This window comes from Phyllostomus hastatus, unplaced genomic scaffold, assembly GCF_019186645.2.
Source record: "Phyllostomus hastatus isolate PE091 unplaced genomic scaffold, TTU_PhHast_1.1 phas_scaffold_60, whole genome shotgun sequence".
Classification (NCBI taxonomy): Eukaryota; Metazoa; Chordata; class Mammalia; order Chiroptera; family Phyllostomidae; genus Phyllostomus; species Phyllostomus hastatus.
Window position 1 is genome coordinate 15,363,212 of NW_025334038.1, and position 12,243 is coordinate 15,375,454.

General features: G+C 39.5%; 1 protein-coding gene and 1 pseudogene across 4 annotated transcripts in view; one reads left to right on the forward strand and one right to left on the reverse strand.

Annotated features, from left to right (window-relative positions):
• UGGT1 (UDP-glucose glycoprotein glucosyltransferase 1) overlaps positions 1 to 12,243 on the forward strand; it is a 184,647-nt gene that overhangs the window by 110,053 nt on the left and 62,351 nt on the right. For all 4 annotated transcript variants that reach the window (XM_045825843.1, XM_045825844.1, XM_045825845.1 and 1 more), the window contains one exon: positions 4,102 to 4,266. In XM_045825843.1, coding sequence (XP_045681799.1) covers positions 4,102 to 4,266 — 165 coding nt within the window. The remainder of the gene's footprint in view (positions 1 to 4,101; positions 4,267 to 12,243) is intronic.
• Positions 10,035 to 10,899, reverse strand: LOC123810274 (annotated as a pseudogene).

Sequence of the window (12,243 nt, forward strand, 5' to 3'; positions counted from 1 at the left end):
GAGTGCAGGGTTTTCTTCCCAAATTAGTTAGAACTATGTAAAGGTCTTTCCAGGCCATATTAAAGGCAAGGGTTAAATATGGAAGTTACTGATGAGTTGCAAGGGATTTTTAGAAAAGTTTCTTAGCCTTTCCTTGTACTGCTGCTCGTTCCGAGTTTGGCCCTATTTAAAGGAGGGAAAAAAAACCACCATAAGCTGCTGTTTCCCAGTATTACGAAAACTCTGGGTGCTGCGGTGCCCCACCCCCTGCTCTGCTTAGGAGAGAGGCTGGGAAAAAACAAAACAAAACAAAACAAAAAATGCAGATATATCAGGCTTAGGACTCAGGCACAGCTGGAAAAAGAAAACCACCTCAGTTTAAAATGTTACCTTCTCCACAGCACTGGAGAGGCAGGTACCCCGCTGTTTTGAGCAGCCAGTTAATTACTTTATTGTTTTGAGGACCTACAGTAGCTTCCAGGTTTAGAAGTTTACAGTGCTCCAAAGACTTAATTCCTCAGTTTCCTTTCTGAGTTTTACAGTTAAGGAGGGAATGAGATTTTCCCTTTTTGTACCCTTGTTTCTAGGCAATGTGGGCATAGTGGGGCCAAGCCCAATATGAAGCTGAAATTGAATTCAAGGCTTGGGTTAGGCAGGTAAGGAATATCATCATCTCCTGCTGTGCACGCAATAAGGATTAAAGGCATGGTTTTACAGATTAGATGGTTGTCTGGCTAGAAATAAACACAGCAATTACTTGGTAAAGCAGACAGGCATGAGAGTAGCCAGAGATGCAAATATAGTCAGAAATGAGAAAATACTTGAGGCAAATTCGAACAAAAAATACCTAGTTAGGAGAACAGAGCCTAGAAAAGGCAGGACTTCTACTACAGGCTAAAATCTTGCTCTCTCTTCTTAAAGACTACACCTAAGTGGGGAATGTACAACAGGGATGAGACCATGTATGCTTTTACAGTGTGCCTCTAGCTGCGTGGACATTCGCTTGCAGTTGGCAGGAAACTTAGTCTTCTTTCTCAGTTCATGTTTAATGTAACCTCCCACGGGTGTTTTTGTTGCTGCGAGCGCCCTTGTGGCTTTTAAATGCTTGACCTGTGCCTGCGGGGTGCAGCGATTTTTTGAGAGAGAAAGCAAGACATTTGCCTAGCGGACTTAACACTGTCCAGCCCCTTCAGTTTTTGCAAGGGGTATTTGGATGAAAATTGAGTTGTTAGAAGTCACCTGGGGAGAAAGCTGCTGCAAGCTCACAACAAGCTAATGATTCAAACTGACTTTTTCCTGGTCAGGTTTGGAGGTCAGAAAAGGCTAAGGAATCCAAGTAGTAGGTTAGATTGTGTTGCTTATGTGCAGGGCTTCCAAAAGCCATTATTCCTTTGGTTATCCCTAACTTTTTACATGTTTTGGTTTCTCCCCTAACTGTCTAATACAGCCAAGGGGGGGCTTGGAGTGCTGGGTGACCAGCCGGAGTTTAATTACTGTGATTGGAATTCCCTTTGAGGCCCCTGCACGTTTCAGGGATTGACCTCAGACACCCCAGCAAGGCCCCCACTTACGTAGGGACCACTCAAAGATTTGGGCTGGGGGCGGGGGAGGGGGGCTGCCTCTTTTCTTTGGAGCCAGGGCAGAACTGGAGCACTCATTTCAGATCTCATTGTTTTTACTTCCGAACACAGGCGTAGCACTTTGAAGTTCTCCACCCCCACAGCACAGCATTTCCTTAATCCCGAAAGTGGGAAAGGCAGCCTCGGCATTTTTTACTGGCATAGGCCTCTGCCAGTAAAAGGCCACTGGCTGGTGGGAGCTGGTAGGGAGAGGGGAAAGGAGGAAGGAGAAAGGCCTTCAGAGGGAGGGGGAGAATGGGGAGGGAAATAAGATCTTCAGGAGAGGCAGAAAGAGAAGGTAGGAGGCTCCGGAGCAGTTAGTTTTGGAGAGACGGTGCAGATTCAGAATTTTTCCGGGGCAAGAGGACTTGCACCATGGAACAATGGGTGCACAAGTCCGGGCGGGAGCACAAAGTTCTGAAGCTCTGAATATGGGGACCTTAGACTATTTTCCCAGTCCGTCTGCAAGAATTATTTAGGTCAGTAAGGGTAATGAAATCAAAAGTGCCTTCAGGGGGGCCAGGTTTTGCAATTACTGAACTGATATAATGGCCAGGCCGTATTGGACAGAAAAATCAGTCATTTCTGTTTGAGGCCAGACACCCTAGAGGTGACTTAGGGTCTGGTTTGAACCCCTGTCCTCCCATTCCTGGTCCCAAGGACGGAAGATCAGTTACTGAGAATTGGCATCTTGCAACTCAAGTCACAGACCAAATCAGACAGAAAGGGGATCCAAGACCGAGGAACGTCTTCACTTGTTCTTGAATCCCGGGAGAACACTATCTCCCTGAAGGGCTATCCCCGATGCAGCACCACGATTTTCGGTTAGGAAAGCAGCCTTTCCCAGGGATGGGGACCCAGAACAGAATCCAAGGACCAGAAAGTTGAGGGACGGCGGCACTTACCCTGATTTGGTGCTCAGACTGGTGGGGTAGCCATAAGGCCTCCTCGGGAAGCTGGGAGAGGAGCAGTCTTCAGCAGACAATGACTCCTCCCGGGTTGCGGCACCAAATGTAAGGTTTTCTTAGACCCCGCCGAGGAAATAAATAGCCAATTAGCCATGGAAACAGGCAGATAAGTTTTATTTTGGAAGTTTGTGCTCCTGGGCGACGTTTTCTCCTCCTGGAGAAAGAGCTAAGAAAAGACCGCCGGAGAAGGGAAAGGGTGGGAGTTTTATATGGCTTGACTTCGCTCAGGAGCCAGGGATTGGTTGTTGGTGAACAAAGAAGCAACATATCATTGGTGGTTCCTGGTCTGACGTCAGTCACCTCTTCTGGGTCAGAGTTCAGTGGTCATGTTACTTGCAGTCCAAAATGCTAATTGTAACTAGGTTCCCAATTGTCCTACCCCACCCATCCTGACAGAATAGAATTAACATGGTTACAATATTGGGAGTGTAAATTTTAAAAGTTTAAACAATGCTATGGATAAAAGGCAGAAATCAAACCAGAAAGCCTTTTTGCCTGTGCCATCTTCGGTCCCTTAGATAGGTTTGTACCATCAGTTGCTACTGTGGCTCGATCTGATTAGGAACTAAGCAGTCTTCGGCTGCCAATTAGTTTTAGTTACCCAATTGAAGATACATCTCTGGGCTGTCTAAAAAGTTTACATTTAAAAGATATCCGCTGCTTTCAGAAAATTTCAGTTAAGAGATGTTTGACAAGAAAGTTGTAAGGAACTTTTAATATCTTACATAGTAATATAGTTTTTACTCTGAAAACTTAGTCTTGGGTCTATGGTTGATATCTGGACAATGTACCTATGTTGACAGGGGAAAATATAATTATCTGTTATATTTGCCATTTTGTTGGCCTGATATTTCCCTGCCAAGGGACCTCTTTTATTCTGGAGAAGGGAAAGGTTGAGCTCAGTATATTGTAGAGAAGTTTTTGAACACTGTTTTTCCACCAACTTTGGTTTTTTTGCCTGTGGAATTTCTTTTTTAGTGATATAGGCCCTTTTTAATTTAGGATTGGATGTAAGTGTTTCTTCTTAGGCTATCTGCCCAAGAATGCTAATAATTTATGTGATTCTGTTGCTGTACTGCCCATTATAGTAGTCTCTAGCCACATGTGTCTCTTAAAATGGAAATAATTAAGTTCAAGTTGTCACATGTACTTAGTAACTACTGTATTGAACCAGGAAAGTAAAATATCTCCATCATTGCAGAAAGGTCTGTTGTATAGTTTTGAGTATAGTATGTGTAATTCAGGTTTGGTAGCTTGGGATGCTTAAAATTACTCCAACCCCCACCCCCAAACCGCTTCTCATTTGCCAAGTTTTGTGTTTTTATAAAAACTCAGTAATTTAATCTCAGATTTACCCAGTAGGATGTTAACTATGCAATAATCTGTGATATTTTTTAAGATAAATTTCATTAGTTATTTCTTGGTGACCATATTTCTATTGATTTTTTGTTAGAATTTGTATGTATGAAAAATATGCTTTGTTTCATTTGTCTAAGAAGAACAAAAATGTGCTGTTTGTGGTCCATTTGTTTTAGGAAGCAAGAGGTTACTATGAACAGACTGGAGTTGGTTTGTTGCCTGTCGTCCTGTTCAATGGAATGCCCTTTGAAAAGGAACAGCTAGATCCTGATGAGTTGGAAACCATCACAATGCATAAAATCCTGGAGACCACAACCTTCTTCCAAAGAGCAGTGTACTTGGTGAGTGGTATTAGAAGGCTGATTTTGAAAGAGAATGGTTTCTTTACATATTTATAGTAGGCAGTAAAATTATTGAAGTAGCACTGTTTTCTATACATTATTCATAATTGATTTGCAGATTTCCAGTAAGTTTCACTGTAATGAAAAAATTCATGAGACTTTCCATATATTGTTTTTTAAATAGCTAATTTTATTGGTTTCAGTATTAAATTTTAAAGATTGTTAGGAAGGTAGTCATTCTGGGAGACATTTGTTCTACTTGTAAGGATTTTGACTTGGAAATGGTTAAAATATTTCATCATATAATTATTGTTGAGCTATAACTCATATGCCATAAAATTCAACCTTTTAAAGTGGACTACTATTCATTATTTTTTAGCATATAAAAAGTCATGAAACTGTCATTTCTGTCTAATTTTAGAACATTATCATCACCCCAAAAAACCCAACACCTAGTAGCAGCTACTCTCCATTTTCCCTTATCTTATCCCTGTCAACCATGAATCTGTTTTCTCTCTCTGTGGATTTGCTTGTTTGGGACACTTTATATAAATGGATTGATACAATTTGTGGTCATTTGTGACTGATTGCTTTCACTTAGCATAATACTTTCAAGGTTTATCCTTGTTGGAGCATATGTCAGTACTTCATTCCTTTTTTTGGCCCAATAATAGTTGCTTGAATAGATGTAGTGCCTTTTGTTTATCCATTTATCATATGATGCATATTTGCAGTTTACATGTCTTGGCTACTATGAATAATACTGCTATAAATAGTCATGTACAAATTTTCTTGGGTATATATCCAGTAGTAGAATTTCCTTTTTATTATAACCGTTTGAGGAACTAGCACTGTTTTCTAAAGCAGCTGCACCATTAAACAGTTGTGCCAGCAGTGTATCCAGGTTCCGCTTCTCCACATTCTAGCCAAAGCTTGGTATTGTCTATGTCATTAAATGTAGCCTAGTAGTTGGTATCTTATTGTGGTTTTGGTTTGCATTACTCAAGCATAAATGATGTTGGACATTGTTTTCTGGGCTTACTGACCATTTATATTTTCTTTGCAGAAATGTCTGTTCAGATTAATTGCCCATGTTTAATTGGGTTATTTGTTTTGTTTTTGAGCTATAAGAGTTGTTTATGCATTTTGGATATGAGTCAGTTATATGTATCATCTTCAGGTATTTTTTCCTCATTTTATGATCTGTCTTTTCATTGTTTGTTGATGTCCTTTAATGATCAAATGTACATTTTGATTAGGTTCAATTTACTTTTTTTCTTTTGTTGCTTGTGCTATTTGAATCATATGTACAAAACAATTGCTTAATCCTAGGTCATGAAGATTTATGTTTCCTTCTGAGCATTTTAAAAAAATTTTTATTTATTGATATTGGTAGAGAGGGAGGGGGAGAGAGAGAGAGAGAGAGAGAGAGAGAGAGAGAGAGAGAGGGAGACAGGGAGACATTGATTTGTTCTTCTACTTATTTATACGTTCATTAGTTGATTCTAGTATGTGCCCTGACTGGTGATCAAACCTGCAACATTTACGTACTGGGATGACACTCTAATCTAGTGTTCCCCAATCTTTTTAGTTAGCACTTGGGACCAGTTTCTTGAAAGACAATTATTCTCCACAACTAATGGGAGTGGTGGCTCCATGGCTGGGGGTTGGGGACTCTGCTTTAACTGAGCTACCTGGTTAGGGCTCCTTCTGTATTTTATAGTTTTTTTCTCTTAACATTTAATTCTTGATCCATTTTTAGTTAGTTTTTCTATACAATGGAGGTAGGAGTTCACTGTTTTTTCTATATCTAATTTGACATGCAATTGGATATCTTTTGGCATAGTCATTTATCTCAGCATCATTTATTGAAAATAATACTCTTTCCTCATTAAATTGTTTTGGCACCTTTGGACTGGCTATTGTTTTCCATTGACCAGTATATATTTTTTTATGGAATCATAGACTTGATTACTGTTGTAATCAAGTGTGAATTTTCCAACTTTGGGTCTTTTCATCCCTACCTTCCTTCCATCCATCCATCTATCCATCCATCCATCCATCCATCCATTCTAAATTTGTGAATCTTAAGAGCAGCTTGCCACTTTTTGCAACAAAAGGCTAATTGGGATTTTGATAGGAATTTCACAGAATCTCTAGATCAATTTGGGCAGTATTGATGTGTTAACAGTATTGAGTCCTGCAACTCAAGAATACAGGATATGTTTTCATTTATTTTGGTGTTACGTCCTTCAATGACATTTTGCTGTTCTCAGTGAAGTTTTACACTTTTTTTCTTAAATTTATTTCTTGGTATTCTTTTTGAAGTTACTGTAAATGGAATTGTTTTAAAATTCAATTTTTGGATCATTCATTGCTAGTGCATAGGCATGCATTTGACTTGTATATTGGTGTTATATGTAGCAACCACTTGTTTATTAGTTCTAATAGTATTTTGTGGATTCTTTAACACTTCCTATACAGAAAATATTGTCATCTTGCCAGTATCTCATCTGTAAGTAGAGATAGTTTTGATTCTTCTTTTTCAGTTGGCATCTTTTACCACTTCTTTCTTTTTTCTTGCTTAATTGCCTGCTTTCTAGTACTATGCTGAATAGAAGTAGTGTTGAGTGATCATCCTTGCTTTGTTCCTGATCTTAAGGGGGCAGCTTTCAGTCTTTTACCAGTAAGTATGATATATTAGCTGTTGGTTTTTTGCAGATTGCATTTATTGGTTTATAAAATTTTTTTTTCTTCTTTGTTGAGTTTATTTTTGTCATGAAAGTTTTTTGGATTTTGTCAAATACCTTTTCTGTGTTTATTAAGATGATCATGTGGTTTTTGTCCTTTATTTATTAATATAAAATATTATGTTGACCTACCTTTGAATTTCTGGGATAAATCCTACTTTGTTATGGTATATAATTTTTTAATATAGCATTTATATAGTTGCTATATTTTTTATACCAAGTTAATTTCAATAGTATAGGAAAACTTTGTTTTTCTATAGCTTTATTTAGCCTCTTCTTTATGTTGTTATTGATGTACAGATTACATCTTTCCACATTATATGCCCATTGGCATTGATTTATAACTGTTCCCTTTTATAGTTGTCTTTTAAGTGAGATAAAAAAAAAGAGTCGTGACCAAAAAATGTATGTATATTTTTTATATTTACATATGTGGTTACCTTTACTTGTGCTTTTAATTTTTTTTTAAAGATTTTATTTATTTATTTTTAGAGAGGGAAGGGAGGGAGATAGAGAAACATCAATGTGCGGTTGCTGGGGGTCATGGCCTGCAACCCAGGCATGTACCCTGACTGGGAATCAAACCTGAGACACTTTGGTTCGCACCTGTGCTCAATCCACTGAGCTACGCTAGCCAGGGCTGCTTTTAATTTTTTTGGTGGACTTGAGATATTGTCTTATGTTCTTTCATTTTAGCAAGGAGAATCCCCTTTCATTTTAGCAAGGAGTTCTGCCAGTGAAAAAGTCTCTCCATTTTTGTTTATCTGGGAATGTGTTTATTTACCCTTCATTTTTGAATGATAATTTACCTGGATATGGAATTTTTGGTTGACAACCTTTTCTTTTTAGCACTTTGAATATGTAATTCCATTAAATATGTAATATCAATTGCATATTCATATTCATTGAATTTGAATATGTAATTACATTTTCTTTTTATATCTGAGTTATCTCTCCACCTTCTCTGGAATTCACAACATGGCTGAGAACTGGAGTCAGGTCCTTGCTGGAGCTCTGACAGCCACAATGTGTTGCTGCCTGAATGGACATTTCCAAAATAATACACTCATAGGTCAGACTTTTTCCTTCACCTCTTTTTTCTTTCCTCTTTCTTAAATAGGAGAGTCTGACAACTCTGAGCCCTTGACAGTAGACACCCCCAGCTTCAGCTAGGGCAGTCATGGGGTGGTTGCTGTTCAAGGCATCCAAACATCTAAGTTTCCCTTAACAGACACTGGTAGAGATGTCTGGCGAAGAAAGGGGAGGGAACGTCCAGCTTCTAGCCCTTGCCTGGGCCCCTCAGGGTTGAAGGAAATAATAAAATTAGTTGGGCTGTGGCTCTTCTTCAAGTACTAATTATTCCCTAAGGAGAGTATTTGTCATACTTATATCCATAAAAGGGTATACTAAAGAAATTATATAGCAATATACATCTGAAACCATTTCTCAAAATTCTTATTTAGCTTTTTAAATTAATAATTATTTCTACTTTTGACATTTTCCAAAAAGTTTAGCTTCTTTGTTTTCTGCTACTTTAGTTTAAATCCCTTATCAAAGATAGAAAATTATTAATGTCATGTGAGCATAAAAGGAAATTTGTGAACCAGAAATGTATTCTGTGGGAACCAACCTTTAAATGACTGAATAAGTTGTATTGCTTTCCCCATTGAGGCCCTGAGATAAAGCTGTGTCTGAGTCAGGGTTGTTTGCCCTAAGCATCACATGTCACCAGACACTGTCTGGGGACCATGGCCATCACCCTGAGCCCACCTTGCCCAAGCCTGTCCAGGAGAGGACTGGCAGGGAAGGCCAGGTGGCAAGCAAAGCCCAGGGCTGATTTCTGAGGGCTTGTTAATTGTGTACTGATGGAAAGAATGGCAGGTTTGGAAGGAAGAAATGGATTGTAACAGGCTCATCATATATTGTGAACCACAAAGTGGGGTTAAGGAAAAAGTTGCTTCAGGCCCAGACCCCTGGCTGGAACATAGGTCCCTTGTGGATCAGAGAGAGGCCAAGTTCATCAAGTCCAGTGTACTGTTCCAGAATCGGCCAATGCAGACAGGTCTTCAGCTACTGCTGGGGTACCAGCCTCCTGCTGTTCACAACTCACCCATCACCAGGCACGCATTTGTGCCTCCTTATATAACCTGGCATTGAACTACATTCTGGGAATATGGTAGCACATGCTATTACACCAGGTCTTGAGACTTCAGAAATACGTTAGCCATTATGACCAAATCCCCTCATTACTATGACAGCAAGGAACACTTTCTTCCAGTTTTTTAAAGGTTTTAAAGTTAAAATGAAAATGTTGTTGAAGAACTACTCAGCAGAGTGGGATGAATGCCCTACTCTGCAGTGGAGGCTACTCTGTATTCCTCCTTGGAGAGCATCTGCAGACATCACCAGCAAGGAGCACACCTGTCCCTGTTCTTTTAGATTTCTTTCTTTATTTATTTTTAGAGAGAGGGGAAGGGAGAGAGAAAGAGAGGAAGAGAAACATTGATGTGTGAGAGAAACATTGATTGGTTGCCTCTCACATGCCCCTCACCAGGTACCTTGTCCTCAACCCAGACATGTGCCCTGACTGGGAATCTAACAGGCAACCCTTTGGTTTGTGGGATAATGCCCAACCCACTGAGTCATATCAGTCAGGGCATGCCTGTCCCTGTTCTGCAGGGACTCTGCCATCACAGTCTCAGCCACATCGTCAGTTGGGTGTGGAGGGCTCCCTACTATCCCCAGGACTTCACTTTCCAGCAAAGCTCAAACTGCTCTTACCACTGCCCTTCACCCCTAAAGAGTAGCAGGGAAGTCAGGACTCATAAGAAATTTTGCTTTCTGAAATGATCTTGCCAATAGCATTAAGAAATCTTGATGAATTTCAAAGAAAAGGTCTGAGGTGCCTGCTGGGAGCAGTAGCCTCGAGGAAATGAGGAAGAAGGTGACTGATTCGAGGGGTCAGGTCCATTTCTGGTACAGAATAATTGAGAAAAGCAGTTGAGCTCCCCTCCCATGCTACATCCTGAAGAGTTTCAGCGGGAAGTTCTCCATGAGGTGATTGCTGTGAAGCAGCACAATGTGTTAACCTTAAATTCCGCTTTAAAGTTAGTGGTCTTGAGTGTGGGGCAGGTGAACAGCCAGGGGAAGACCATGTACGTGGGGACCGAGAGGCTCTGACAGACATCCTCATCACCATATGAATATTCTAAATGTCTGTGACATCATGGGAATACCCTTCTCTGCACCCACAGGTGTCCATGAGGGCTAGCTGCAGCTCTTTGCTTCTGAGAGTGGGCTTCCCCACCAGCTCACCTGTGAATGGCTGTGTGATGACACAGTTGATCGTGTTCAGATGTCCTCTGATCAGAAATGTGGGGAGCAAGGCTCTCTCTTTGACATTCTGTAAGGTTTCAGGTGTGATAGTGAAGTTTACAGGACTTGGAGTTAGTTTTTCCTTCTGAAGGGCAGAGTGAATGATGAATTTACACATCTTTATCAAGTCTTTAGCCAGCAGAGACCGCTTCATGTCACAGCACAGGATATACTGAATGTTGACAAACATGCCATGATGTCTCATACAGAACTTTGTTACCTTTCTTGTGCAGAGGAAATTCAAAGAAATTTCAGTTTTGCGACTTGAGAACTTTTCTGGCTTCACATTGTGATGGGGTTGTTGATAATTTGGATGGGCTTAACTGAATTATAAAAATCTTCCAGTATACCACGATCTTGGCATTGAGTAAAAATTCCTTCCACCATCAAAAATATGCCCTGGTACTGAACACAGTCCTTCCCACATGACTACCACATCCAAGAGCATTTCCCCAGCCTGATAAACTTTGTTTGCTCTTTTAATCTTAATGTCCAGGGAGGTCCCCATCTTGAAAACCCTGCTGCAGGTACCACTTCTCACCACCAGTGACTCTTCCATTGCCTTTGACCTCTGGTTTTTTATTCTGATTCAGGATTGGGTGTGTGTGATGAGTTTTTTCTCTCTTTCTCCTTTCAGGATCCTCTCTTGGTTAGTTTCAGGATCTTTTGGGATCCCCTTTCACTTTTGACATTTCATAATTATGTCTAGGTGTGGAACACTTGAGTTTTTCCTACTTGAAATATGTACATTTCCTTCCTTCCTAACAAACTACAGTTGACTCTTAAGCAATTTGGGGTTTGGGCCACTGACCCCCATATAGTCAGAAATTTGCATATAATTTTTGACTCCCCAAAACTTACCTACTAATAGCCTACTGTTATTGACTGGAAGCCTTACTGATAACATAAAAAGTCTATTAATACATATTTTGTATGTCATGTGTATTATATACTGTATCCTTATAATAAACTAGAGAAAAAATGTTAAGAAAATCATAAGGAAGAGATGATATATTTACATTATTTAGTGAAAAAAATTACATACTGTGGAACCTGGACCCATGTAGTTCAAACCCATATTTTTCAAGAGTCAGCTGTATAAGTATTTCTATAATGTGAGGGTACAAAAGATAAGAATAAATAATAAATTACTTTTCTTTCTCCCACTGTAATTGTGACTCTGGAAATATAGGGTTACTTGGATGCCTGATATTGAAAAAAGCTTGGAGTGATTTTTATTACAAAGTATATTTATTAACTGCTTGAGGGAATTCATGTAGCTTTCTTCTTTAAGAGAAGCTAACAATGACAGTATTTCCTCTTTTCTTAAGCCTGAGTAGTTTCCAGAGGGAAGGCAGATGGGGACATGGGTGGTGGAGGGAGTCTAATATATGGTGATGGAAGATGGTTTGACTGTAAGTGGTGGGCACATAGTGCAATATACGGATCTGGTATCATAGAAATGTATACTTGAAACCTGTATGATCCTATTAACCAATCTCACCCCAATAAATTTAATAAAAATTATCTTTTAAAAAAGAAGCTCACAATAAGCAGATGTCAGAATAAATTTCTGATTGTTTTAACTAATTTGAAGAGCTTGCTTATTTCTGGGGAAGCACAGTAGTATGTGTAGAGATAAAAAAATGTGGATTTGTATTTTATATTCACTTCTTATTAGCTCTGTGACTTTGAGTTAGATGTTTAGCCTTCTGTGCCACAGCTTACTCATCTTTAAACTGGATCTCAATAATGTCTGCCTCATATTGTTGAAAGAGTTAGCATGATACTGTGCATCATACACCAAGTTATGCTTGGCAATGACAGGGATCTATAATATGGGGACTTTTGT